Source organism: Myotis nattereri, assembly GCF_964212035.1.
Source record: "Myotis nattereri genome assembly, chromosome: 2".
NCBI lineage: Eukaryota > Metazoa > Chordata > Mammalia > Chiroptera > Vespertilionidae > Myotis > Myotis nattereri.
Window position 1 is genome coordinate 29,311,805 of NC_138076.1, and position 27,820 is coordinate 29,339,624.

General features: G+C 55.0%; 1 protein-coding gene across 5 annotated transcripts in view; it reads right to left on the reverse strand.

Annotated features, from left to right (window-relative positions):
* The window catches only part of MCF2L (MCF.2 cell line derived transforming sequence like), a 112,731-nt gene that overhangs the window by 50,838 nt on the left and 34,073 nt on the right, over window positions 1-27,820 (reverse strand). For 4 of the 5 annotated variants that reach the window (XM_081082351.1, XM_081082353.1, XM_081082352.1 and 1 more), the window contains exons 2-3: window positions 6,901-6,984; window positions 5,575-5,689 (exon numbers count right to left, since the gene is read on the reverse strand). In XM_081082351.1, the coding sequence (XP_080938477.1) occupies window positions 5,575-5,689; window positions 6,901-6,984 (199 nt within the window). Of the gene's footprint in view, window positions 1-5,574; window positions 5,690-6,900; window positions 6,985-24,567; window positions 25,142-27,820 lie in introns of those variants that run through there. The other variant, XM_081082350.1, reaches the window with a different exon arrangement.

Genomic DNA, 27,820 nt, shown 5'->3' on the forward strand with positions numbered 1-27,820 from the left:
TGTGGGTGCCTCTTATCAGATGAACAGGGCCCATCGCTGAGAGCCAGCTGGGAGATGGGATCTCTGGCTCCTGAGCAGCTGGGTGATTGAACCAGGCCCATGCAAAGTCAACGTCACTGACAGCTCCAATTAACTGTAAGAGCCCCTGACTTGTGTTTTAATTGGGCTGAGGAGAGACTGCAGCAGCGGAGGGAGGTGATCCTCTTGATATCACCTCCCAAGCCCGGGGACAGTGGGTGACTGAGCTCCCGGGGCCCTCCCAGGGGCTCCTGCAGGGCTGCCAAGGAGACATGCAAGTCCAGGGCTGCTGCACCTGTTTTTCAAAGAAAAGCCAGAAATCTACTCAGTGTTGGCCACGCTATGCATGTGCGAGTAACATGCATGTGTATGTCTGTGCATGCACGTGTGTGCATGAGTGTAGTGTGTGTGCGTGTGTGCGTGTCTGTGTGTGTGTGTGTGTGTGTGTACACAGCACCTGAGTGAGAAACCAGGAATGACTCCATTCACAGGGAGGGACAGGATCAGACTGAGTTTGAAACGTGACTTGCCACAGTGAAGGGTAAGGAGGTGGCCTGGGGGCAGGGTACTTGGAGGTGGGGAGATCCTGGTTCTAGAACTGCAGGGGGGGGGGGGACTGAGCGGCATCCATGCCCCCTGCGAGGCTCTGTGACCCCCTGCGGTTTGCTTACTGCTGGACTCAGTCGTGCACAGAGGACACAGGCCGAGTGTGCAGGAGGCCGGAGGGCGCCACTCTTTCTGTTTTGCTGTTGGCATACACAGCATACACATGCCCCTCGTTCTCTCACCAGCTCACCGACCCATTTCTCCGCTCCCTGGGCAGCAAAACCCTGAAAGGCGTGTCTGTTCGCGTGAACCGCGGGGCCAGAGAGTCCCGTTTCACGTGTACATTTTTAATTGTTTAGGATGCGCTCACACACACATTTCTGTGAATTTACTCTGGCTCGGACCCTTGTCTCCCATTTTTGTTGAGTTTACTCTAAAAAGCATTTTACTTATTAAAATGTGTGTGTGAATGCTTCACCAAAGCTGTTCCTGGACACCCTCAGGCTCCCAGAGGCCTGCATGCTGTGAGACGCGCACAGGCCCCTCGTTCTCATCCCCTCTCACCCATCAGTAATGGACGGTCACAGTGGGACGCGTGAGAGGGAAGGGGGCCTTAAGCAGCTGCAGGCGCAGCATGACCACCGACCGAGCACCCTTTCCACCTGTGCCGAGCCCCCCGCAGCCCTACAGGATCGGGGTGGGCCTTCCCTGCTTGAGACCCCAGCTGGGGCTGACCCCTCTCCCCCACTGTGTTTCCTCCTTCCCTCTGACCTCCTACCCCAGCTGGAATACCTGGGGCTCCCCCTCTGCCCACCACCCCAGTTCTGGGGCCCTCAACACCCAAATGCCCACAACTGCCAAATCCACACCCAGCGGGGACCTCGCCCCAGAGTTCCAGACTCACCTCACGGCACCCAGAGGTACCAGCCCTCAACCCGAGAGGCCCCCTGGATATGCAAGTGATCTCAAACCCACACCGCCCTCCCACATGCTTCTTCTGTTCTTGGGCAACGGCTGCCCCCAAGCCGTCAGTTAGGCCATCTCGAATTCCTCGATCCCCTCTGCCCCCCTCGTGGGGTCCCTTATGAGGACTGTACCCCCATGAGTCCTCTAAGTCACCCTTTCATGGGGGCTCCCTTCTCACTGCCCGTCCTGGGTCCTCGCCTCCTTTCTCTCTCATTCTTCCTTTTTATACGCTAATCCCTGCACACATTTTGGTGAATTTATTGAGAATGTGAGCAGCGGGAGTTTGTCTATCTGGTTCACTGTTAGGTCCACGTTGCCCAGCACACAACAGACAGATATGGGGGAACCAATCAGAGCACCCCCTGTGCCTTCTCTGTCATGTGACTGTCTGTAGGGAGGTCACAGGCCCGCTCTCCGGGGTTGGGCATGTGGTTCACTGTCACCTGTCCTCTCGGGTCCCTGGGGATGCCCCACCCAGGCCTGTCAGATGAGGGCAAACAAACCCCATTAGGATTTGCAAGGGTGGTAGGCCTCTGAGTGGTGAAACGCAGCCCTCTAGCCAAGGCATGAGCTCACAGGGACATCCCCACAGCGTGGTCACCCCGTTGGCTGGACGTCAGCTGACATACTTGCCAGTAAATCATTAAGTCCTCCCACATCCCCTTTACTGAGTCGTGTTCCAAAGGACAATAACTTGCCTCATCTTCACGTACATCTGATAGAGCTGGAGGAAGCCCGCCTGTTTCAGTGTCACAGTTCACAATGATCAATAACTATTCGTCAAATGGAATGGCTAAAACGGGGGCTCCTGTCGTTTGCACTAATCGCAGAAGAAGAGCTAAAGTCAGCACATCACATATTTCCTGGAAGGATACGATTAATGCTTGGTGAACAATGGTAGGAGGTAGTGTCTCTTAGACTTAGAGCAGTGTGCATGGGATTGGTCCCTTTAATGTGCATTGGCATTTGAAAGCGCACACCTGGCTCTCAACTGAGCTCTTTCCACTTAGATCAGTGGTTCTCAACCTTGGCTGCACTTTAGAATCACCTCGGAATCTTTTTAAAATCCTGATTTCTGGGCCTCATCCTCCGGAAATTCTGTTTCTTTGTTACTAATGTTGTGGCCCCACCCCATAACAAAGAAACAGAATTTCCGGAGGATGAGGCCCAGAAATCAGGATTTTAAAAAGATTCCCAGGTGATTCTAATGTGCAGCCAAGGCTGAGAACCACTGACTTAGAGGCTGTGCTGGCTCAGCAGCAGTTTGGAGTAACTCCCGTGCCAATGACTTGCCTGTGTGAGGAGTTTTTCCTTCTTTTCTAGAAACACCTGCCCAGCTCCTCATTCCAATGGGTTTAGGATGGACACTCCAGGGGACTGACTGCAATGCTGGCTGTGTCCATCAGGTGGCAGCACGCCCTTCCTTCTGTAACCGGGGAGGCTATTGTGGGGAGATGATTTCTCCCAAATTCCCACAGGAGAAGGAAGGGATTGCCCCCCACAGGGGTGCTCAATGGGGTGCATCCTGGGGCCACTTCAGATGCCTCTGGACGTGTCTCTCAGTTGTCACTATCTTTCCTGGCACCAAGCTGGCCCCTCATCCTGAAGACAGGGAAGCTGGGACTCTTGCATACCTACAGACACAGATTTTTAATGGACACACATTCCCTAGGAATGCAGCTGCTGTGTGAACTGGGGGAGACTGCTCTTTCGTGTTCTGTAGCGCTTCACCGAAAACTATCCCCTCTTCCATACCACAACGCATCTCTATCAACTGGCATCCAGCCAACGGGGTGACCACGCTGTGGGGATGTCCCTGCGAGCTCATGCCTAAACCAGAGAGGATATCTTCAATCGCACCCCCTCGAGGTGCGGTGCCTGCCATAGCACCCTGGGGGCTGATGGACTCAGTACACACGGTGTGGGCACCCACCTGACTTTCATGAGTCCCGTGCAGCCTGCTACACATGTGACACCTGATTTCTTGTCCCTGTCTGTCCTTCCTGCTAGTTAGGGTGCTGCACCGACTTTCTGTTTAGTAGGAGTTTTATTTCTGGATGAAAAGGGCGCATCGGGTGTGACAGGCTCAGATCCATCACTCCAGCACTTGGGATTTTTATCAACCTCGACAGGGGAGAAATGTGAGTAAAACATAGCACACACAAAGGCCCACTGCACACCATTTCCCCTGGGAACGGAGCCTGGGAATTCCTCAGGTTCTATCCAGTTACAACCCAGCAAAAGTGCAGCGGGCATCTGAACAACTCACTCTATGGTTTTCTAAACTGGAAATGAGCAGACGGAGGTTCGATAAAGGGGAAGAGATGCCCAGCGTATAGCTCCAAGGCGTAAGGACCAGGAACAGCTTTGCCATCTGAGAAGTGACGTCATAAACTTAGCATTCAGTGTCCATCAGCTCTGACGAGCTCCCACCTCTGCCGGGCTCTAGAGAGAGGCCTGGGGCCGAGGGGCTATCGGGGAGGGAGGGATGAGGGTCGCAGCCTCCCCTGGACGTACAGCTACCCGCCACCCCTGGGAGACTGTCCCTGCAGGGGAGGCCCCAGCAGCTGGGGCAGAAGCCCACACCCCGGAAGACCGGCGAGACTGCCCCCCACAGCCGTCCCCCTTTCCTTCCAAATCATTAGAACGTGTTCTTCCCGGAAGCCACTGCTGGGCTCATCGTTTCAGGCTCAAATTGCCGCCCCTTTCCCCTTGGGGGTCAGTCCCGGCGAGTCCCCACGGCCAGCGGGTCATGCGGCATTTAAGCATCCTGCCGCTGGGCGCAGAGCGCGGGAGCATCATCCCGGGTCCCCACCCCAAGGGCACCCCTGCCTCACAGCACACGGGGAGTCTGACTCCTCCAGGCGTGATCTTACTTTAGGGACCGCATTCTCTGAGATCCAGTGGCCTCATGTATAGAATGGGCAAGACAACGGCCTTCTTGCCTCTGTAGTTCTGAGGGTCAAGGGAGACAATAGATGGAGACGCTTTGTGGTATAGTAGTCACACCTTCAAACCCCTGGAGGGGGAGCAGCTGGGCAGAGGGCCTCCCAGGGTGCCAGCCATCCCTCCTGCCGCAGCTCGGCCACCTGGAGCCTGGCACACGGAGGCGGGTATGACAAGGGAAGGACAACAGAGATGGTGACTGCAGACCCCACCCCGCTGAGCCAGGGGGCGCACTGCCCGCTTCTTTCCTGTCAGGGGTCACTCACCATCCACATCTGTCCGGAGCCTCCCCCAACGTACCCGGCCTCCCTTCCTCCACCACCGGCCAGGTTGCTGGCATACTCTACGCATCGCCCACCGCCCCAGCACTGGCTGGCAGTGATCGGTCGCTACTGGTGGGTGGTGTTTGCAGGTCATGCATCAGTTGACCAGACTCGCTGCTTTGGTCTGTTTTCTGGACTAGACTCTTTCACGGAGCTCACATCACCCAGATTCGGGAATGTGTCCTTGCGGACAGTGAGGCATGAGGAGAGCATCCGGGCGCCTGCGACGCTGAGCTTCCGTACGCACAGGGTCCCCCCACGCTACCTACCCCTCCCCGCACGTGTGTAACAGGAGGAAGAAAGGTCTTGTGCAAGGCCGTTCGCTGCATCCTGAACGGAGGCAGGGCTCCTGTGTCAGAGCGCCCGTGACCTCCCACCTCCTCTGGGGCCAGGTCCCAGCCTGGGTCTCACAGCCACCTCGTCAGTGCACGCGGCCCCCTCCCCAGAGGAAGACCGTCCCCAGCATGGTCTTGCTCGTCTAATGAAGCAACTGGACACTGACATGAGGGAGGAAAGGTCCCTGGGCGCGGCCGGACCCCAGGAGGTGTAGGCTGCGGCTGGACGGCCGGACGCCTCCCACAGGTGAGGGGAAGGATGCCAGCCCGGGAGCCGGAACAGCTGGATTCTGATCCGGCATCTCTCACGGCTCAGCCCCTTGGTTGTCTGCCGATGGGTAACTTTGGGCAGGCTCCTGAACGCCCCTCCGCCACAGTCTCCTTGTCTGACAAAGGCCCCGGGGGAGGGGGGGGCGCGGGGAGGGGGTAGTGACACGCACCTGGGGATGCTGGTGAGATAGGTCATGACATTCTGGAACTCCTTGTCGGGCACTTCGCTGAAGGCCGGGTAGTCCGGGAAGGTGATGACGGGGCTGCCGTCCTGCCCCCGCCCACCTGGGGAGACAGCAAAGGCAGCACTTAACTGGGCATCGGTGCCACATCATCAAGAGAACATGGCTGATCTTTCACAAGCACGGAATATTCCACTTAAAATTGAGAGCATCGCCCGGCCAGCGTGGCTCAGTGGTTCAGCGTCCACCTAGGAACCAGGAGGTCAGGATTTGATTCCCAGTCAGGGCACATGCCCAGGATGCAGGCTCCATCTCAGTGTGGGGCGAGCAGGAGGCAGCCAATCAATGATTCTCTCTCATCATTGATGTTTCTATCTCTCTTCCTCTCAAATCAATGAAAATATATTTAAAAACTTGAGAGCATGTTCTTCAATATCATATATATATATATATATATATATATATATATATATATATATATATATATTCCTCACCCAAGGATATGCTTTTACTAATTTTTAGAGAGAGAGGAAGGGAGGAAGAGAGAAAGAGAAACATCAACATGAGGGAAACAGATCAGTTGCCTCCCCTACATGCCCCAATTCGGAATTGAACCCCACAACATTTGGTGTACTGGAAGATGAGATGCTCCAGCACACTGAACCACCCAGTCAGGGTCAACATAATATTTTTTATTATGAAATAAATTCATGCATATTGAAGGAAAATATTTGGAATATACAAAAAAGTGAGCTGAATTAAAACAATCAGCTAATATTTTGCCGCTATGGGCAGCCACCCTAGCATGCGGCACATTTAATTCCAAACCTTTTCTGGTGCATTTTTCTACACAATTGAGACTGTGTTGAATATAGAGCTGGCGTCCTGCTTCTTTCCTAACACTGTGAACGACAGTTTTCTGGGCTTTATAAATGATGTGACTGTTATTGTAAATGCTGCACAACATTCCAATCAGGCTGGGTCCTAATGACCCTCCTACTGCCTACTTTACCTGCTGCAGGAAAGTTCTGGATTCCAGGGGACTTCAGCCAGCAGCGCTTGGGGCTGTGTCCCTCTCAGAACCCAGTTGACCCGCGGCTGGCTCTTCCCCTGGCTGCTGCCCTCTTCACATCATCGCTACAGCCTCGCCCGGGCCCTCGGTTATGCCGCAAGCAGGCTGCATCCAGTGGCCTGTCCCCAGTTCCCACCACATGGAACAGGACCAACTAGGTCATGGAGAACCAGAACCCAGGGGAGGCCAACCACCCGCCACGCAGACACCGGCCCCCACGCTCCCCGGCGGCCGGCACTCACCAGACAGGTAAGCAAAACGCTTCTTCAGCTGGTCCTGGATGTCGGCGGCACAGAGCGGGGTGATGTCCTGGTGCATGATTTCATCTGCGGGGAGAGCAGACAGACGGACACACCTGTCACTCGGTGGAAACACGAGCTACAAGTCTGGGTCAGCCCCCACACGGCCTCGCACATCAGCGGACCACCAAGGGGCTGGCGGTCACGTGCTTGGGAAAAAAAAGTCAGTTTCCAATACGCAGAAACCTTTGTTTCTCAGAGCACAAAAAGCGATGTGCTGAGGGATTCATCCATATTTAACCTGTGGTGTGTGTCAGAGGCACAGAGAAAGGCAGAGAGAGAGGAGGGAGGGCGGGGAGAGGGGGGCGGAGAGGGACATGCAGGCAGAAGGGGAGACACCAGGAAAGGGGAAGGGCTGGGAGCTGGAGGGCTGACTCCTACGGCCAGTAGTCAATGAGCAGCACTGAAAACAGACACGCTTTGTTCTGGGAATCTCCACCCATGTTCTGGAAGCGATCCAGGCAACCCCTGGGGCCCTTACCTGTTGCCTATGCAAGGACTTGCTAATCAGAGAGGAAACCTGGCCCCTGTCGTGGGTCCGCAGCCTGCAAACACACACACACGCGTGGGGCCTCACCACCCTGACAATGACACTGAGGAGGGTGTTGAGCCAAGTCCCCCAGCCTGGTGCTGAGAGGAAAAACAGCTCAGCAGGCTGCAGGCTGCAAGTTCTAGATCAGGGGTTTGGGAGTGAACTGGCAGCACCTCCAGCCACGCCCTGGTGCCATCAACGGTTTCGCAAGACTCTAGGGGAAAACCTAGGCCCTGACTGAAGATGTGAGGTCACTGCCTGGCGTGTGATGCTGGGGTGTGAGTCGCAGGTGGACTCCAGTGTTGGGTGTGCCCGTGGCCTCTGCGTTTCCCAGCCAATGCCAGGCCAGCCAGCATGTGTTTATAGCCAATGTCTCACGTCGCCGACCCCAGCTGTACAGTCAAGCCTGCAGTCTTGAGCATTAACACATCATTTTGTCTAAAGAGACTCGGGACTCACAGCGATGCCTTGCCAATGGCCTAAGAGGTCAATCCTTCTGCACCCAGTTTGAGAACCGGGCCACGAACAGCCTGGAAAGATGGCTCATGGAGATCTTTTACCCTGAAAATTCCAGGGGAGGAAGCAAAATGCTATCTGCACAGATCAGCCTTAAATCCTGTTCTTCTGGTCTTGCAAACAAGCAAGTGGAAACAGGCGACACGCGAAAGCAGAGGCGGGTCCCGAAGATCCTGGCTGTGTCATTTGTGGAACTGCCAACCGCCACCATGGGCTGCCCCTCGACTGCCCGGGTGGAGGAGGAAGTGACGAGGGTGAGGGCGACTGGGCCTGCCAGGGCCCCACGGAGTGGGCGGCGGCGGCACTCGGGGTGAGGAAAGGAACAACAGTAAACCCAAAACGTCGGGAACTGCGCTGGGCCTCCCCTGGATGGCTCGGTGGCACCGATGGCATTTCCCAGTGTGCCTTCGATGTCTCAGCAATGGCTTTCTTTTGAGGGAGAAAAACAGGGTTGAAAACAATCGCTCCAAGAGAGCTTGGAGTATCTATCTTTTATTCCAGACGAGGTGACTGAAGACTGTCCACGCCTCACTTACTTGGCATGAGTTAGGTGCGGTTCATGCGGCAGCCAGAAGTCTAGGTTTTGCATTGCTGTTTTCTTCTCTCAACAGGAAGGAATAACCACACGTGTGCTCCTTTTCCTCCCATCCCGCCTCTGCAGCCCTGGGAGGAGCATGCCCCTGGGAACTCAGGGTCTCCCTGAAGCCTGGAGATGTCCCGGGGGCCGTGGGAAATAGTGCAGACACTGAGCTGGCCAGTCCTTTACCAACTGGGGACCCAGCATCTGTGACAAGCATCAGAGTGACCTTGCCCTGGATCCTGAAATCTCCTGCCGGCACTCAGCTTCCAGACGTCACCAACTCACGAAGAGAAAAAGCTGTGCATGTCCAGGCCTCTGATGGTGGACATGTCCACAGTAACTCTTAGCTTGATTCTGAATGGCCGAGGCTGCACGGTAGCACTTCCCCTTGCCAGCAAACGCTCACTGTCCGAAGCTCCCTACGGACACCCTGGGCTGTCTGTTCTCTGCCCAGCTCACCCTGATGGCCGACGGCTTTCCCCGGCACTGGAGACAGAGCTGGTATCACTGGCCCTCCTGTACTTTCTGTGACAGTGTCAGTCGCAGTGGTTGGAGCACTGTTCCTGTGAATTTGGTTCCATGGAGGGACGTCTAGGGGGTCTACTCACCTACCTTCTTCTTCTTCAGGTGATGCCCACCTTCATATTCTTAGATTTTCTGAAATGGACCAAGGCCCCTCCAGCCTCAGGGCCTTTGCACAAGCTGTCCCCTCTGTGATGCTTTTTATCACCTCTGTTCGCCTGTCTAATCTCACTCAACTGCAGGCCAAGATGTCACTCTTCAGGGAGGTTCCTGGCCTGGACGGGGCCTCACAGCATCCTATCAGCACCCACTATGCCCACAACTCACAGATGCTCTACTTCCAGGGCCCAGCTCATCGGCTCCCATGGAAGGAGCTCAAAGAACAACGTGTTGAACAAATGTAGCAAGAGGAGAAGGAGAGAATGGCTTCCCAGAGCATCATTTGGAATCTAATCTGGCAAAGTCCTTTCTGGCTTGCACATAGGCTGTTTCCAGAATGTCTGATGGGTGGCAGGCCGCGTGGGGTACAGAGACCCAGACTGCTGACTGCTGCGAGGCGTGACCCTGCAACCGGGTGGTGGCACCCAACATTTGTGAACTTTCTGGGGCAGAATTGACTCTACTATTGCACCTCAGATCAAGTGCCCCATTTTAGGTTTGAAAAATGGGGCTGCTCTGTGGAAACTGCATAGAGGTCTGGGCATACAAAGGGATGATCTCCAAAGTATCCACATGGAATGCATCCAGTGGCCGCTCCGCAGAAAGCTGAAGATAATGAAAAATGTTTCCCACCTGAGATTAAGGGCCAGGACCTGAAGTTTGTCACATGGTGCCTCTGGGACAATGGGCTCTGGACAGTGTGTCACGGTTCACCCTTCCCGCAGTGACATTCTCACTCAAGGGCAGGGCAATTTTGCACTTGGTGCTGACAGTGTTTTTTCAAGGTCCCTGTCCAACGTGTTTAATTTTGTGAAAGAGTTCTGCTGCGGCCACTGGTTCAGACGGACACGGAGGTGCTTGAAGGTGACAAAAGTGAGTCCTATCCCCCGCGTGCCTCCTTCACTGTGTGTGCGCCTGGCTGCTCCAATGTCAGGCGCCTGGGACAGGAAGTGGGGTCACCCCGCCCGCCAGTTCAATGACAGGGTCAGGCAGGGCCCAGCTCCTTTACAGAACATCTCTGTGAGAGCACAATGCCTTACAGATAGCTCCCCGCTTCCAGCATTCCTGTCTCGGCCCAGACGTAAGTGGAGACTCCCAGCCAATTAGCCCATCACAGAGTCACTTTTGAGGAGAGGGATTAAGAAGGGCCTTGAGTCGGAGGGGTGCAGGGTAGGAGAAGACGGTGCTTCTTTTCCAACCCCCAACAGGGTGGTGAGGACAGGGGGGCTGGGTCTGGGAGCCCATCTGAGAAGGCTGCCCCGTCTGGGGCATGGCGGGGGACGACAGCCCGCTTAGCCCTTCAGTGGGAATGATCCCTGACTCACGAGGTCTTACCTGGCCTGGGACCCAGCTCAGCTCTAGGTGAGGACAAAAAGGGAGACGCCTCAGCTGCTGAACTGTATTCCCACAAAACTGTTACCTGAATCCTGCCCGGGTTGGGCAGCAATCTTAGAGTCCAGGGTGGCATGATACTTTCACCCTTGGATCTCTTCGTCCGAACACAACTAGACTGCGGCAGCAAACGCCCTTCCTCTTGCAAATTGACTCAGGGATTTGCTTCACTGTAGGACAATTCTGTAACGGAGGTGGGCAGCACCTCACCCATTCCCGGCCACTCAAAGGGGGTACGAGCCTCTGCTCCGCTCACCAGTGGCCTCCGGAGGTGGAGAGGGAGCACACAGTGACGGGCCGGAGCAGATGCAGAACTTGCAGGGCCCTGAACAGGTGGCGCATGTCCCAGGTTCAGTGAGCCCCAGTGCTGACAGGAGCCCTGAATTCCAGTTCAAAGGCTGGTCCCTGCTGTTTCCTGCTGAGCTTGGACCTTGCTCACAAGGACACAGGAGCCCAAGACAGGCCCCTGCAAAGGGGCCAGCAGCTGGTGAGAGGCCCTGGGCCACCAAGTCTCTTATGTGCTAATTCTCTTATTTGTATCTGGCTTTTGCTTATTTTTAATCAAAATAAAATAGTGATCTCGTTTCAAAGTCCAGGGTGGAGAGTCAAGTGCGGCTACTCCCCCAACTCCCACGGGTGGGATTCCTTTCACCAAGCCCACGCCAGGAATCTCCAGGCCGAGAGCAAAGTGTGTGCGGACCGAACAAGGGAGGCCGCTGGCTCCAACCACGCCCCACTTGGAGCCCTGCGTCCAGGCTGGGATGGCTGCCTCCTCCGCCAGCTGCTGAGTCCTTGTGGTCCGGACAGAAGCGGCGTCTCCAATTCTATTTATAATCTATGTGGAGGGTTCTGTGATCTAGCCACTCGAGATGTTTGAGGTCTATACTATTTGGGCAGCTGAACGCTCATTCGCAGCACATCCTGAGCTATTATTGAATTAGGCATACATATTTCACATCATGTGCAAAGCATCGTTAACTCACTCAGTGCACCAAACGTTCTCCCTGATTTCCTAATCTCAGAAAGCAAGTCCTTACAAAATCCTATGTAATAAAACCCGAATATGCAAATCGACCAAATGGCGGAACAACCAGTTGATATGACACGCACTGACCACCAGGGGGCAGATGCTCAATGCAGGAGCTGCCTCCTGGTGGTCAGTGTGCTCCCACGGTGGGGAACACTGCTCAGCCAGAAGCCGGGCTCACGGCTGGTGAACGCAGCGGCAGTGGTAGGAGCTTCTCCTGCCTCCACTGCAGGAGGGCGGTAAGGAACGAGGGGTCCCAGACGGCGAGAGCCCTGGACTGTGAGAGGGATGTCTGCCTACTGGCTTAGGCCTGATCCCCAGGGGTCCCGGACTGCAAGAGGGCACAGGTCGGGCTGAGGGACCCCCCACCCCCACCCCAGTGCACAAATTTCATGCACCAGGCCTCTAGTTTTAAAATAAAAGACCCCATAAGAAAAGGTGCTTTACTGAAATTGTCATCAAGAAAAAGCACCTCCCACCAACAAACCGTGTTGGTTCACATGCATCCGGGTGGAGGATATCAGGAAGCCAGACTCACTCAAACTGGAGCCATCCCCCTCTCCTGTGAGGGGCCTGGGGGTCCGAACACCATGCAGAAGTGGCTGGACAGGACCCCAGTGTGCGCTACTTGTGCAGATAAAGCTGTACACCCTGGAGGCCCTGTGAAACTCCTCACAGTGTAGTCTCCAGAATTGCCTCTTCCCAGGCTGCGTGCCCACGCGCCCAACATGTCTGTAGCTCACGCCTGCGCAGGAATCACCTGGCAGCCTCATTAAGCACACACGCAGAACTGACAGTATGTCTCTCTTGAATGTATTGTGTTTTCTATTCCATCCCGCCCCATGCTGGCTCCAGCAAGCCCAGCATCCTCCCTCACACAGGCTCTGGGCAGCCTGCCTAAGCACACGAAGCTGCCACGCAGGCCACGGCCAGTGAGCTGCCTGACCTATGTCGGAGTGTAGGCAGTGCCCACAATCAGCCGGGCTACCCTAACCTGCATGGAGCGTTTTCCCAGAGGCCCCAGCTCCCACTTCTGGGGCTTCCGGGGTCAAACTCCCAGAAGATGGTTTGTCTGCATGTTCCGGGGAGCCCTCTTCCACGTCAGGAGAGAAGGGCTCCGTAGTCAAACACACGTGGGAAGCACCACAGACAAACCTTCCTTTGTGGAAGCTCCAAGAAACTTAACTGGTCGCACATTTGGGGGGAGTGGAGAACAACTCCTAACTACTGCAGAATTAATGTTGAAAAAAAACGTGCTTGGGGAAGTGCTACTCTAGGTAGCTTATTACCAGTAAAACAAAGAAAAAGTCTTCAATGAAATTCAAACACAAGCACTCACTGAGCCAACAGCACAGATGAAAGTAAAAACAAAAACAAACCCCCCAACCCCACCAAGGTCTTAAATCAATAAGGAAGCAAGTATGTCTTGGACTACATGATGACCAGCTGGCATAATGGGGAGTACAGGAGAAATATAAGAACTTCTTACACTTACAGGCTGTCTGGAGCAACTAAATTACATTTTAATTGGTTCACACAGGAAATCTTTAATCGTAACAGAAATAGCAGTCTAGTACAACGATGAGTAAAATACCTTTTACGTATTAAAGCATTTAATTGCCACAACAAACCAAGAAATGGAAGCGTATTATACCATTTTTTTGGATGAGCAAACTAAGGCACAGAGAGGTTGAGAGACTTGCCTGAAACCACACAGCAGTGATGGGGGCCGGGTCGGGGGAGGTGGTTCTAGATGCAGCAGTTTAACAAAGGGAGGGGCAAGGGTGTCAGCCAGTCTGAGGCAGCATCAGGGTGGGTGTCTCTTAGGAAATGGGGTTTCAGAAATAGAGATGCTAAGAGGGGGTGTTTCTGATGTGGGGCGGGTGGAGGCTTGCTGTGACAGACAGCCATGGAGAAAGCTCAAAATAACAGAAATGAGCTGAAGTCTGGTGCCTCCCTCACGTGACTAGAGTGGGTCGTAAGGTCCTCACTGTGATATTTGATTTCCTGAGTCCCTTACCCTTGCATCAATGGTTAAAGAAATATTTAGCAACTAGCAGAGGCATTTCAAATAATCTCATCATAATTTTGTATCAATTCTTTTTTAGAGTCCAAGTAGATTTCTTTTGTAAAAAATCATTAAAAATTTTTTCAATTATAGTTGACATACATTATTGTATTAGTTTCAGGTGTACACCCCAGTGATTAGACATTACATAACTTACTAGGTGATCATCTGGATAGGTCTGACACCATAGATAGTTACTATAATACTAGAGGCCCAGTGCACGAATTAATGCACCAGTGGGGTCCCTCAGCCTGGCCTGCGGGATTGGGCCGAAACCAGCTCTTCGACATCCCCTGAGGGGTTCCGGATTGCAAGAGGGCACAGGCCAGGCCGAGGGACCCCACCGGTGCACGACTGGGGTTGGGGAGGGACGCAAGAGGTTGGCCAGCCGGGGAGGGACCACGGGAGGGCTCCAGGGCATGTCTGCCCTTCTCGCTCAGTCCCGATCAGCTAGACCCCAGCAGCAAACTAACCTACCGGTCGGAGTATCTGCCCCCTGGTGGTCAGTGCACGTCATAGTGAGAGGTTGAGCAGCCTTAGCATATCATTAGCATATTACGCTTTGATTGGTTGAACGGACGACCGGACAACCGGACACTTAGCATATTCGGCTTCTATTATATAGGATTACTGACTATGTTCCCTATGCTGTACTTTACATCCCCATGACTATTCTGTAACAACCACTCTGTTCTTCTTAATCCCTTCACCTTTTTCACCCATCCCCCCAAACCCCTCCCATCTGGCAACTGGCAACATGTTCTCTGTGTCCACGGGTCGGCTTCTGTTCTACTTATTCGTTTGTTTTGTTTTTTAAATTCAGTTGTTGGTAGATACGTATTTATTGCCATTCAAGATTTTAAGCCGGCTCTCCCTGCTGCGGGCAGAGAGGAGAATGCTGTCAGTGATGGGGACTGCCTCCGCCACTGCTGCTGCAGCTCAGGCCGGGGCTCCCAGAGCGTTAACTGTAAGTGTCTTTAAACCTGAACACTGACTGCACATTGTCCCCAAGGGTCACAGAGGCAAGCTGTCTACAGAACGGCTATCGTCTCTGTGCAATCTTCTGAGTTGCTTCAATGAGGGACTGGAGCCCAGAGGCTGAATTTTGCTTGGCTGAAATTACCTCTTATATACAGGGATCCTTGGTTTCCCAGGGAGTGGGCCAGAGCTCTGAAGGCAGTTGGGGCTGTGTGACCTTGGGCATGTTACTTAACCTCTCTGAGCTGCTCTTCAGCTGTAAAATTGGGGTGATCATGGCATCCAGCTCCCAGGGTGGCTTGTATACTCAGTGAACACCTCCAGCATGGCGTCTGGGTATTAATTGTTACTAACACCTGGCCATGGACAGTCTGCGCTTTGCCCTGGCCAGCATACGTCACCCCTGCAGTTTGACTTTGGTTTGGTTTTTAAGAAAAAGCCATTTCAGCCCTAGCTAGTTTGGCTCAGTGGATAGAGCACTGACCCTTGGCTGAAGGGTCCCAGGTTCAATTCCTGGTTAAGGGCATGTACCTTGGTTGCAGGCTCAATCTCCAGCCCTAATCAGGGAGTGTGCGAGAGACAACCAATCGATGTGTTTCTCTCACATCAATGGTTCTCTCTCTCTGTCTCTCCCCCTCCCTTCCACTGTCTCTAAAAATCAATGGAAAAATATCCTCAGGTGAGGATTAACAAAAAATCTATAGATATAAAAGTCTAATATGCAAAGTGTCCCCTCGGGAATTAGACTGATCGGGAGTTCGATCACTCACTATGACATGTGCTGACTACCAGGGGGTGGCGCGGAATGAAGGAAGGCCCCGACCAGCAGCCGGCAGCTGATAGGGACCCTACCCGTGCACAAATTTCATGCACTGGGCCTCTAGTCCTATATAATAAAAGGGTAATAATGCAAATCGACCGAACAGTGGAACGACTGGTCACTATGATGTGTACTGACCACCAGGGGGCAGACACTCAACGCAGGACCTGCCCCCAGCCCGCAGGCCCCAATAGCTCGATGGTGAATGGGGAACTGGGGGTGGGTGGTGATGGGGGGCAGGGCCGGCTGTGGGCAGCTGGGGAAGATGGCCCTGATCGCAGGCCAGGCCTAGGGACCGTACCTGTGCACGAATTTCGTGCGCCAGGCCGTTAATAAATAAATAAATGTCTTAAAAAAAAAAAAAAAAAGAACAAAAAACAAAAAGCCATTTCAGTCAATGGCTCCTTCAGGGCTCCACAAGGAGATGCCACGTCATAATACTACTAAGAGTTTTGCCCTTCCCCTCATCCCTACCAGAGTGTGGGTCTTTCTAGCAATCGCATACCATGGTACCAACCAGCTACAGGAAAGCAGTCACCAACCCCATCTTGTCAGAGATCAGGGACATGTGCAAAATTCAAAACAATGCCACCGCCTTCACACTTTTTATTTTGTCCTGGATCAGCGGTTCTCAACCTGTGGGTCGCGAACAATGAAAATACATCCTGCATATCAGATATTTACATTACGAGTCATAACAGTAGCAAAATTACAGTTATAATAGCAACGAAAATAATTTTATGGTTGGGGGTCACCACCACATGAGGAACGGTATTAAAGGGCCGCGGCATTAGGAAGGTTGAGAACCACTGTTACAGTTATTTTTTCATTTAACATGTTATTTGTGCTACCATATTGGATTTATCATTGTTATTTTTATTTAATTTGATGTTTTAAAATGTGTTTCAATTTCTAATACGGTATATGACCTAACACAAAGCTTTCTACCATCCTGAGCAGAGCATTCACAGTGGGAGGGGCCGAGGCCCAAATGCCCACGAACCACGTCTGGAGGCAGCACGGGGCTGGGCGGGCTCCTCACAGGAGGACCCGCCTAAGGAGGCAGGTCCTTCCAGAGTTTGGAGACCTCAGCTGTCCCTCTCCTCTTCCAGCTCCCGGTTCTCTCTCATGAGGGCGAAAGCACGCTGGCTCTGGGTTCTGCTGCCTCTGCTCACAGCTCCCCTGGGGACTCAGCTCTCGCCACACCACCACAGGGCTGGGCTGCCCACGGAGGGGTCATCCAACAAGGGGACTTCGGGACCTGAACATGTTTAAGGCAGTGGGCACCAGGCTGCACCTTCTGGGCCATGGGTGCCGGCAGGGTGCTGTGCACAGCTAGCTGCACAGGCGCTCACTGTTGCAGGGTCTCTGAGCAGACACGTGGGCGAGATCCAGCCCGGCGCCCTGCAGGGAGCGTTCCCACACAGGACAGACCCGCAGGGTCTTGCATCCCTGGGTTCGAGGCGGAGAGGCCAGTCCCGGGCAGATGTGCAAGCCTCTCTGTCTCTCTCTCTCTCCCTCCTCCCCTGGGCACTCTAGCTCTCGGGCCTCAGCCTCTGAATGTCGGTCTGATGGCCACTGAGTGAGCTCACACTAACCGGGCACCTGCCCTGCTGGTCGGGGACACATCAGTTGCCACATCCCAGAATAGCTGGCTATCCGATGGGCAGAGGTCCAGAGACCTGTCCGGTGGGAGGGGCAGGAAGAGACCCAAATACAACAGGGTTTCATGCAGCCATGTTCTCAGCGTGGCCGGGTTATGAAGGACTGGGGGCTGGGCTGGGGATTGGGGCCGAGCCGATGAGGGGTCCCTGCTCCCTCCCACCTGTTCCGGGCAGAGGTCAAAGGTGTCCTGAGGCCACTCTCCCAGCAGGTGCTCCGTCTCCTGTGTTCAGTATGGTTTCAGCTCTGCCACTGCTCAGGAACGTGCTAAGGGGGCTGTTCGAGAGCGAAGCTCTGCATTCGGAGCGGAGGGAGCTGGCACCTGCAAAGACTCTGATTCGGGGACACAGCAGTCACACGCTGGGACGGAGCTGAGGTTGGATACAGGACGAGCGTGGCCATGTTCTCGTGACCCTTTGCTCCTGTCTCTCCTCAGCAACTTCGTTCCTGCGTCCTGGTTGGCAAGGCCCCTCCCTCAGCCCCTGGACCAGCCATGGAGGAGCACCTCCATGCAGCTGCCGGAAGCTCTCCCCGGAGCTCACTCCACAGGCTAAGGACCCCGAAGGGTGAGGTCAGGCACCCTAAACAGCAGCTCAGGCCATGGAGCTGGGAGCACAGGACTCGACCCTTGCCAGCTGGGCAACCGAGGCTTCCCATGGAGGTGCTGGAAGTAATCTGCTGGGTGTCCAGGCGGGTGGGTGTCCCCAGCAGTCAGGGCCGGGCAGGCTGGGGAGGAAGGTTGGATGCAGCAGGGTGAGCGAGGCTTCCCGGGCGCAGGAGCTGCCGTGTCCAGCAGGAGAGATGGCGAGAGAGCTGTGCGGCCTGCTGTTTCTACTAAACCACCCATTTATTAAACTCTTCCCTGCGTGGCCTTTGTGAATGTGGCCTTCAGCTGGGCCAGTCCTTCCTGAGTTCACAGTTTCTGTTTTGTTTTAAAGGCCCACAAAGGCGATCGGAGAAATGGGCGCAGACAAGGACCCACGCGGCGATGTGAAATGCAGGTCTGTCTTGCACTTGGCAGCGGCACCGTGCAGATGGCCGCAGAGCAGCTGCAGCACGTGGACACCAGGCCAGCCCTGCGGCAAGTGCATCTGTGATCGTGGTCCTGCCACGCCCTGGCCACAGCCTCTCTGAGCTGCGCCGGCCGGCTCAGGGCTGCAGCATCTCATCCCAGGGGCTCCTGAGCCACGGGGGGGCGGGGGGGTGGGTGGAGGGGGGGACGGGGGAGGTGGAGGGGGGGGACGGGGGGGCGGGGGGGGGCTGAGCTGCGGTGCAGAGGGGAGAAGGCACCCATGGCAGCCGGCCCTCCAAGATGCCACTTCACTTGCTCCGTTCTTCACTCCTCAGTTCTTCGATGCCGTGCCCTCCTGGGTTCACAGAGTGGGGGCCCTGGGCTGTGTGCTCAATGGCCAGGCCCACCCCTGGGCTCAGGGCAGGCACTGTGGCTGGGCTGAGGGAGTTCACTCAGACCAAGGGACCTTGGGCCCTGCAGAGAACTGAGAAGGAACCCTCTAGCCATAGATGAGGGCTTTCTTTGCACCCACTCCTGATGTGGTGTCTCTGATGGGCTGCCACCACACCCCCGTCCTTTCGGAAACCTGCGGTGGCCGGCCCACTTGGTTTCCAGCCACCCCTCCCTGCTCTGAGACCTCGTTGCAGCCCCTGCTTGTCCCAGCCACAGGCCTCTCCCATTCCCAGGTAGACGACGGGTAAGCCAAGAAGGAAGGCAGCAGGGCACTTCATGGGAACGTCTCAGTTTGAAATTCCCAGGCCAAGAGCCTCATTTCTGTTTAACCCGGCAGGCGACCACCTTGCTCCCACGGCTCTGGGGCACAGTGTGCACCTGCGTGGGTTTGGCAACCAAAGGGATGGGCCCGAGAACGTTTAAAGGTTTGTTCTCCGAGCGGCTGGGCAGCAGGCAGGAGGGTGTCCTCATCTGCAGGTGGGAGCTGCTCCCCACAAACGCCACAGGCGTGGCCAAACGGAAGCGAGCTGGGAGACTGGGGAGCCTGAACGTCCACCCTGCTGCCGACGAGAGAAGCAGGTGCAAGGGAGCCTTGGAAGAAAGGGTTAAAAGGCGGCTCCTGATCGCGCTACGGGAAAACACATCTTCAGACTTTTTTTTTTAAATATTTCTTTTTTATTGATTTCAGAGAGGAAGAGGGAGAGAGAGAAACATCAATGATGAGAGAGAATCATTGATCGGCTGCCTCCTGCACGCCCCCTACTGGGGATCGATCCCGCAACCCAGGCATGTGCCTTTGGCCGGAATCGAACCTGGGACCCTTCAGTTCACAGGCCGAAGCTCTAGGCCAGGGGTGGGCAAACTTTTTGACTCGAGGGCCACAATGGGTTCTTAAACTGGACCGGAGGGCCGGAACAAAAGCATGGATAGAGTGTTTGTGTGAACTAATATAAATTCAAAGTAACCATCATTACATAAAAGGGTATGGTCTTTTTCTTTTTTAGTTTTATTCATTTCAAACGGGCCGGATCCGGCCTGCGGGCCGTAGTTTGCCCACGGCTGCTCTAGCCACTGAGCCAAACAGGTTAGGGCCTCAGACTCTTTTTGGTAGCAGTGGGTCAGAAATCAGACAGTGGCATGACGAACACCAGACCTACTTTCGTGTGCAAATATCGGGGGAGATGGAGTTGATCATAAAACTAAGTGCATTGTTTGCTTTTAGAGGCATCTCACCAATCGTGTCCCAAAGCGTCACATCAAAGTCCCAGCTAAATCGAGCTCTGAGGCTGCACACCTGGCAGCGAGGTAGGGGCTGGTCCCTGCCCGCACCGCCTGGCGGTCATGCCTGTGACTCTACAGCAGACGCAGGGCCTCACCGGGCTCCCCCTGAAAGGCCTCTCTGCAGAAGCGGCCCGTGACGAGACCTGCAGAACCAGGTGAGGGTGGGGCGTGCTAGGGCGTGGAGGGCCCGGGCACGGAGGCTTCATGGCACATCGGGGTTTGACCTTATTCTATGGTACTATGTGTGGTCCATTTTCAGTGCCCAGACAGGCTGGGATGGGTGAGGGCGACTCGTGGAGATCTATCTGCCAGGCGTCTGCCAAGCCAGCAGGAAGCCAGCGGACAGGAGCCCAGGTCATGTGGAGGGAGAACCTGCACGAATGCCGGAGGGCGCACGCCCAGATGGTGCTGACGGAAGGCCCTCTGCAAGCTCGTGCATTGATTGGAGGGTCTCTCCTAGGAGGCTCAGCAAGAGATGCCTGTGGACCTTTCACTGCTGATAACATTTCTCTTCATGAACTTGCTGCCCAGTCCCAGGGCTGGGCTTGATATTTCACGGAAATCAGCTCACGTGGCCCTGACAAGCCCACAGTTGTGACATCATCACACATTTCTGGCTGAGGTCCCATTCTGCAGGGGCAGAGGGCTGGCTCAGGCCACCCCATTGCAGACCCAGCATTCTCCACACCCCTCCTACCTGCCCCTCCTGCCTCCCCCCTCACCCTCCAAGGGAACCTGGAGAGCTCCTGAAAACAGAGCTGGGAAGTGACCTGTGGGAGAGGTTGCTGGTGCATGACACAGCCTTGGAATGCCACACAGTGGGATGCCTCCTCCTCGCCCAGGCCCTAGGTGGCACTTCTCACACTGTTCATTCAACGGGCTAACCACTCACAGGTGATCTAAGACCGTGGTCGGCAAACTGCGGCTCGTGAGCCACAGGCGGCTCTTTGGCCCCTTGAGTGTGGCTCTTCCACAAAATACCGACTTCTGTGCATGGGCCACGAAGTTTCAATTGCACTGTACATGCGCGCCTGCATGTGGTATTTTGTGGAAGAGCCACACTCGAGGGGCCAAAGAGTCACATGTGGCTTGTGAGCCGCAGTTTGCCGACCACGGATCTAAGGAAATAAGTCTTGATTCCAAATCCTCCTCCTCGCCTGAGTGAATCTGGCTAATCAGTGAAGCTGCGGCTTAAATACGCTTGCCCTCGGACTCAAGTCCCTGAAGAAAAGAGCCGTTCTATGGGCAATATGGCTCCTCCTCTGAGCACCTCCCCTCGGTGCCCAGTGCCCACTGGGCTGTTTGTGTTTAATCCAAGCCTTCCTGCACACCTCGGTGCCTGCAGTGCAGCCAGCAGGGGTCAGGACAGGGTCAGGGTAAGAAAGCCACCAAGCGATTCCAGGCTCCCAGAGATGACAGGGAACAGGGCTGCCCACTGTGGCCGGTCCCAGGCCTCCTTGAGGCTCACGCTGGCCTGACGTCTTCACAAAGAGGGAGCCCTAAGCAGCCACCCTGAAGACGAACGGCCACGGAAAGGTGGGAGGACGGGAGGGAGGAGCAAGCAGGGAAGAACACCAGCACCATCCTAAGTGCGGCAACCACCAGCTCACCCTTCACAGTGAATCCAACGTCTCGTTTCCTCTCCCAAAGCTCCGATTTCTCGGTTTCCATGGAAGCAAATGATGTCTGCCCTGAGCAGTGTATGTGACATGACGCCACCCTCACTCTGGTTCTGGGCTGAGCTTCCGGCCATGCTGGGCCCCCAACGGCATGTTGTACCAGCCACCTGCTGGGTCCCTTCAGGGGCCTGGCCCAAGTCCCTAAGCACCTGGGCCCCCCGAGTCCCACAGTTTTATGTTCTGAGGTGTCAGCATCTTTGCTTCCTTTGAAGTAGCAGCTATGGTTTATGGACCTCACACACATGCTACACATGCACACACTACATATAAACACTGCACATACCACCTACACAGACACATCACACACATAGACAAAAACACCATGCACACCCCCCACAGGAGCCCACTGCTGTATAGAAATAAAGGAGGTTTTTCTGATGGCTTTTTTTCTTTTCTTACTCATTCTAAAACAATCACGTGTCAACATAAAAAAAAAAAAACACCCACAATAACTCTAAGATCAGGGAAATCAATGCAAACAATTTCTATAGACGTCATTCCTTCCTGGCTCCAAGGGGCAGGAGGCACGCTGGGGCAGGTGCTCACGTGTCCTTCCATCCAGAGCTGCTCTCAGAAAGCTGCTCACAGAACACAGCACACAGGGAAAGACCGAGGTTCCTGTCACCAACACCCCACCACGCTCCTTCCGGACACTCCAGAAGGTCTCCAAAATTCTCCCCTGAACTATAGGTGTGCATACTAAGTACCAAGAATTCTATAAATCTAAAAAAACAAACAAGAGGTTGCATAAACCTTCCTCAAAACATCCCCATTCGACAAAAGCAATGACACACGGTGTGGGGACCATGGGAGGGCATGCTCATCTCATCCTAAGCCTCACCCAGGTGGCCCCCATGACGGGGTGGCACAGAGCACAGTGGGGGCATAGGGACTTCATGGACACTGTCCCGCTGGGAGCCTGCCCTGCTCAGGCACACACAGGGGACAGGGAGAGACTTGCAGCATTTGAGTGGGAGAGAGAGAGAGAGAGAGAGAGAGAGAGAGAGAGAGAGAGAGAGAGAGAAAGACGAGACAGAGAGGAGAGGGGTGGAGGAGAGGTGTAATGGAGAGTGAGCTGGCGGCTTAGGGTTTGGTGGTGGCAGGTCATGCACACCTGTCAACCTCATTGATTTCATGAGTGACAAGAGAGGAGACACCTGAGCCTGGAAAGACATGGTGGCTCAAACTTGCCATCCTACTCAGCTCGGGTTCTCAATGGCCTCGGACACAGTGAATAAGTCTGCGGTCTCCCCCATGTTACTTTCATCTAAAATCCTGTGTGTGCCCTGGGCCCAGCTCCTGACCAGCCAGGTGCCAAACTTCCCATCTGGCTCCCTCCCCATCCAGCCCAAACAGAACTGACTAACGAGGCACGTGACCTTGTTTGTAAATAGCAGGCACTCATGAAAATCAGTAGCCAGTTACACAACCCTCCGCAGAGCGAACACCCCTGGCAGTACTATTGAAAGGAAGATTTACTGTCACATGCACCAACACGTCTGTTTCTTCATAAATCTAGTAAATGTTTTTTGTTTTTTTTTTGTAAGAAAACAGCAAATGATTTCTAGAGACTGGGGAGAAAGCCCTCCAACCCTTAATTGCACCAAGCTCCCTCAGGACACTTATTCGAAAGCACATTTATCTTAAAAAAATAAAGGACGTGTTAGAAGAACCACTAAGAATTTATAATGCAAAGTTGTAAGACTTAAAACTAGTATTTAGTTAGGAAAACAAATGAACATCTAAAATGATGACCTATAGCCACAAGGGAGGACTCCCCACAGTTAAGTTACCTGTGGTTATGGGATGGCAAGGCATCTGGTTTGTGAAATTTCTAAAATTCCAGACAATAGCTATAATGAGAAAGCATTCTTTTCAGGGATCCTTCCAGCACTGTCGCTGTGATACAGACTTCAAATACGAAAACAACCACTTTTCATTAAACACACCAACTGTCTATGCCTTGGGTTTAAGAAGCAGTGACTGAGCTTTCCAATGCGGCCACCTAGGTGAGCGTGATGCTCTGAATCTTATCTGTTGGGGAGATCCATGCACTCAGTCATTATTCACACACCCAGTCTCTTCATCATAAAACTGGACGCTTCAGATCTTTACTGTTGCCACTGATGGCTAAGGTTGAACCAATCCATTACAATTTACAAAATACTTATTTTAGGAACTATTCATCGATCCTTGGCAGAAGCATCTGCGATGACAAATCCCTTCAAAACAAGCACTGTTCCATCCTTAGAAACACAACCAGGGAACCCACCCCATCCTCTCTCCAGGGTCTTTGTTCTCGGTCTGCAGGGGGCCTGAGAATAGAGGGAAGTGCCGACCCTCTAACAGAGTTGGGAGCAGGGATGGCAAATGAAGCCCACATAGACCACCCCAGGACGGGCCCCTCACTGTCCACAGGCCTGACCAGTCCAGTCCTGATTCCTGCCACCTGGAGAGCCCTTGATCGGAGTGGACTGTGCATGGGAGCCCGGGACAGCTCTGTCCCAGCGTCACTGCCAGGGACCAGTCCTCGCACCCACAGGCTCTGGGCTCCCTTCCTGGGCCCCACCAGCACATCCGTAGGAAAGCTGGAACAAAGGAGCCCACCACAGTCCATTCCAGCTCCCAGGGTGAGTGTGGCGATGTGCACCTTTACTCCAAGGGCAGAGAAACCCGGGCAGGGAGGGGGGCCAGGTGGCCACAGCCCCAAACCAGCTGGCGATGCCAGACGTCCCCACCCCTTGGAGCAGGACTGCCCTTTCTACCCCAGCCTGGATCTCTCTTACGAGGGAGGCCGGGCAGAGCCTGGCTCCTCTCTGTAGCTGGCCTATGTGGGTGACGGGCTAAGCCATCCCCAGAAGGTCCCCCGCCCCTCTCTCCCTGCACACCCTCCATTCACAGCCAGTGCCAAAGAGCAGGCTTGACGCACCTGTGCTGGTCTTCAGGAGCAGCCACAGCCCGGAGATGTCCTGGGACAGCAAGGAGATGAGACTTAAGGTCATGCTGTCGCCCGCCAGCGCGCCGGCGGCGTCAGGAGGCGGCGACCTGCCTCCAGGAACGCCCGTCCTGGGCGCACAAAGAAAGGCTGCGAGGCTCCATCTTTGGGCCGGCCGCCCGCCGCTGGCCGCCGCAGGGACACGGACCGCTGGTGCTCTGCAGGGCTGCCTGCCCGCCGGCTCCCCCAGGGCCTCGGGTTGGCTGTCCCCGAAGTAGGAGCCCTCGGCTGTGGCCACTAATTCTGCCTGCGGACAGTTAACTGTTGAGACTCCAGCGGCACGGAGGCTCCCGCAGCAGCAGCAGCTGCGGCCCTTTGTGTCGCCCGTCCGGACCCTCCCTGCAGGAGCCCCGCGCTCAGCCGCTGTCAGTCCTCTAAGCCCTGTGGGGCTGCCACCCAGGGGCCGGGTCTGGACCTTCTGGCCCCGGGACACCTCCCCAGGATGAAGACAGGCTGCAGAGCCGCACACTCAGGCGGCTGGGCTGCGTGATGCTGCTCTTCCATGTCTGTCCATCGGGGCTCCTTTGAAAGCTGTGTGCATGCCGCATAGTTCCGTGCGCCAGAGGGTCCTCAGCGGCTGAGTGCAGAGCGCCCCCCAGGGGCTGAGAACGCGGAAGATGGAATAAAGGGGATGCTCCATAGACGGGGATCCCTGGGGAGCTCGTTAAAGTGCAGGCTTCCATGGGGGAGGGTGGCACTGAGATTCTAACGAGCTCCCTGGTGAAGGTGACGGTGATGGTAGGTAGCTAGTCTGCAGACAAGCTTGTGAGCAGGAAGAACCCCCGGGGGGGAAGGGGACCGGGCACTTGAATCCAGTGCTGGAGCCGACACACCTGGAGAGGACAGTCCTGTAAGCGCACGCCTCAGGGCCAGCCCTGAGCAGGTGTCCACAGCCTTTGCAGGCTTTGTTCCCACACCTGCCATTGGTATATAATGTCGCTGACACACTTGCCCCCTGCCTGGGCGCCGGCAGACAACCCAAGTGGAGGCCACCAAGTCCTGCAGGCTCATGCTGTTTGGGGGCATCTGTCACTGCAGCAGCAGCTGACATCGACCCCGATCCACCCCTCCCCTCTTTGTTCCTGTCACATGGTCTGGTTCTGAACCTGGGCTTGCTGGGTAATTCCCATCCTTTTCTTTCTCATGGCTCCTCCTCAGCCTGACACTGCAGGCGTGTTCTGTGAGCACAACCCTTCCAACGTGTTCCCAGGGACTGGGAACCTCGAGACATTCAAGTAGATCAGGGCACAAGCGCCTAGGGTGGCGGGCAAGGCCCTTTACAGCCCAGCTCCTCCTGTGGCCAGACTTCACTCACATTACCGACCCCCGAGTCCCCCGGCTCACAGCATCGGCAGGTCCCTGCCACGCTGAGCACAACCTGCTCCTGAAGCCTGCTTGGGGCCGCTGAGGCCTGACCTCCTGCAGAGGCCACGGCGGCCCACATCCAGCTCTACCGTCCTGCCCGGAGCCTCTGGTGAGCCCCCTGCCCCATTGCACTGGGCAGAACTCCTGGTGCCAAAAGACACCTGGGTTTTTAGCACCGTGGCAGATGCACTTCTAGTGGGTAATGGACAGCCAGGGAAGAGGACTCTCCTGAGAAAGATGCTGTCAGACCTGAAGCTCTATTCACGAGAAGTGACGTTTTTAAACAGGAGGATGGAGGTGCCGCATAGCAGAGGAGGGGATACAATGACAACCACCTAACCACACACCCAATTTATTCCCCACACTCCCCACTCTGTCTCAGCATAGTCTCAGCCTCATGTCTCCCGGCCCACAGCAGATGCCCGAGTGACATTAGGCAGCAGGATGTGTTATCAGGAAGGCAATGGCGGCCACACTGCTCACTGCCGTTTAGACCAGAGGTGCCTGCACCCATGGAGGGGAGGCCAGCTGATCTGGGCCCACCGTGCTGCTCCTCTGTGGAGGAAAGCTCTGCTGCACCCTTAGTCTGGGGGGGGGTGGGGGGCTGCCGATGTCCAACTTGGTGCTCTCGATGAGCTGCTCTGGTGGACAATCCCAAGAGCGCATCGGGGCTGGGCCAGTGAGGGGAGTCACATGCCTGGGAAAGCCCAGGCTCTAGGCTCGGCCCCACCGCCCATCTGTCCTTTCTCTCACCCATTCACCCATTCTAGAACAGCTCCCTCGGGGAGCTCCTGGCTGCTGGTGACCCTCCCAATGCAAGGGCTTCCTTAGCTGGAAAGAAATGATAGATGCTGTACTTTACTATAAATGTGGCTTGTTTATTTATTTGAGAAAATTCAGCATTACTGGTCAAAATCTGCAATATGTAGCACACACTACGGGCAACATCATACTTTAAACACATGACGCGTACAGGACTGCTTTCCCAGTCGGCCCAGCCCAGAAACCTGCAGCCTGAAGTGTGCGGGCTCCTCCGGGCCTGGCTGCAGCCCCAATTCCTGCCCAGCTGAGCTCCAATGTTTACAAAAGCCTGGCATTAATCCTTCCTCATCCAGAGATGCAAGAAAAGCCAACCAGGGCATTGAACAGTCTCCTCATGGGCAAAGCGGTGTCCCCTCGAACCTGAGAAAACTCTGTGTAACTTTACGAGAGGCTCTGGACCCTGAATTATGCAGAGCAGAACCGAAGTGCTGCGTGCGCTCGGGTCATTTTCTGCTCAGTGACTAACTGGGAGGAGCCATCCTGGATTACAGGCAGCACCCTTATTTGCTGAGGCCTTTCCTCACCACCTGGCCTTGTTTCGTTGTCATGGCTACCAGGTGAGGCAGGTGTCACTGCTCAGCAGTCAGCTCGGCAAAGCCTCGGAAAGAAGGGAGAGCTGGACACAGCGGTCACTGAGTCCTTCCCACGCCCACGGCCCAGCTGGCTACTGTCCTCCTCCCATGTCCTCCTCCCGTGTCCTCCCCATCCTTCTCCTGCTTCCTGCTCCCCATCCTCCTCCTGTGCCCTCCTGAGTCCTCCCCAGCACCCTCCTCCCATGTCCACTCCCACGGCCGCTCCCTCAATGTTCTTATTGAGCTTCTTTGGCTCCGAAATCATCGCGGCCCTAGTCCTTCCTACCCCCTGGCTGCTTCCCCTTAGCGGTTCTGTCCTTAGTTCTCACGTCCTGCAGGCCCCGTCCACTCAGCTCTCCTAAGCCAAATGAACCGTCCCTGCCCCCAAAGTCAACCCACTGCTATTGGATGCAAAGCAGGCTTCTTGG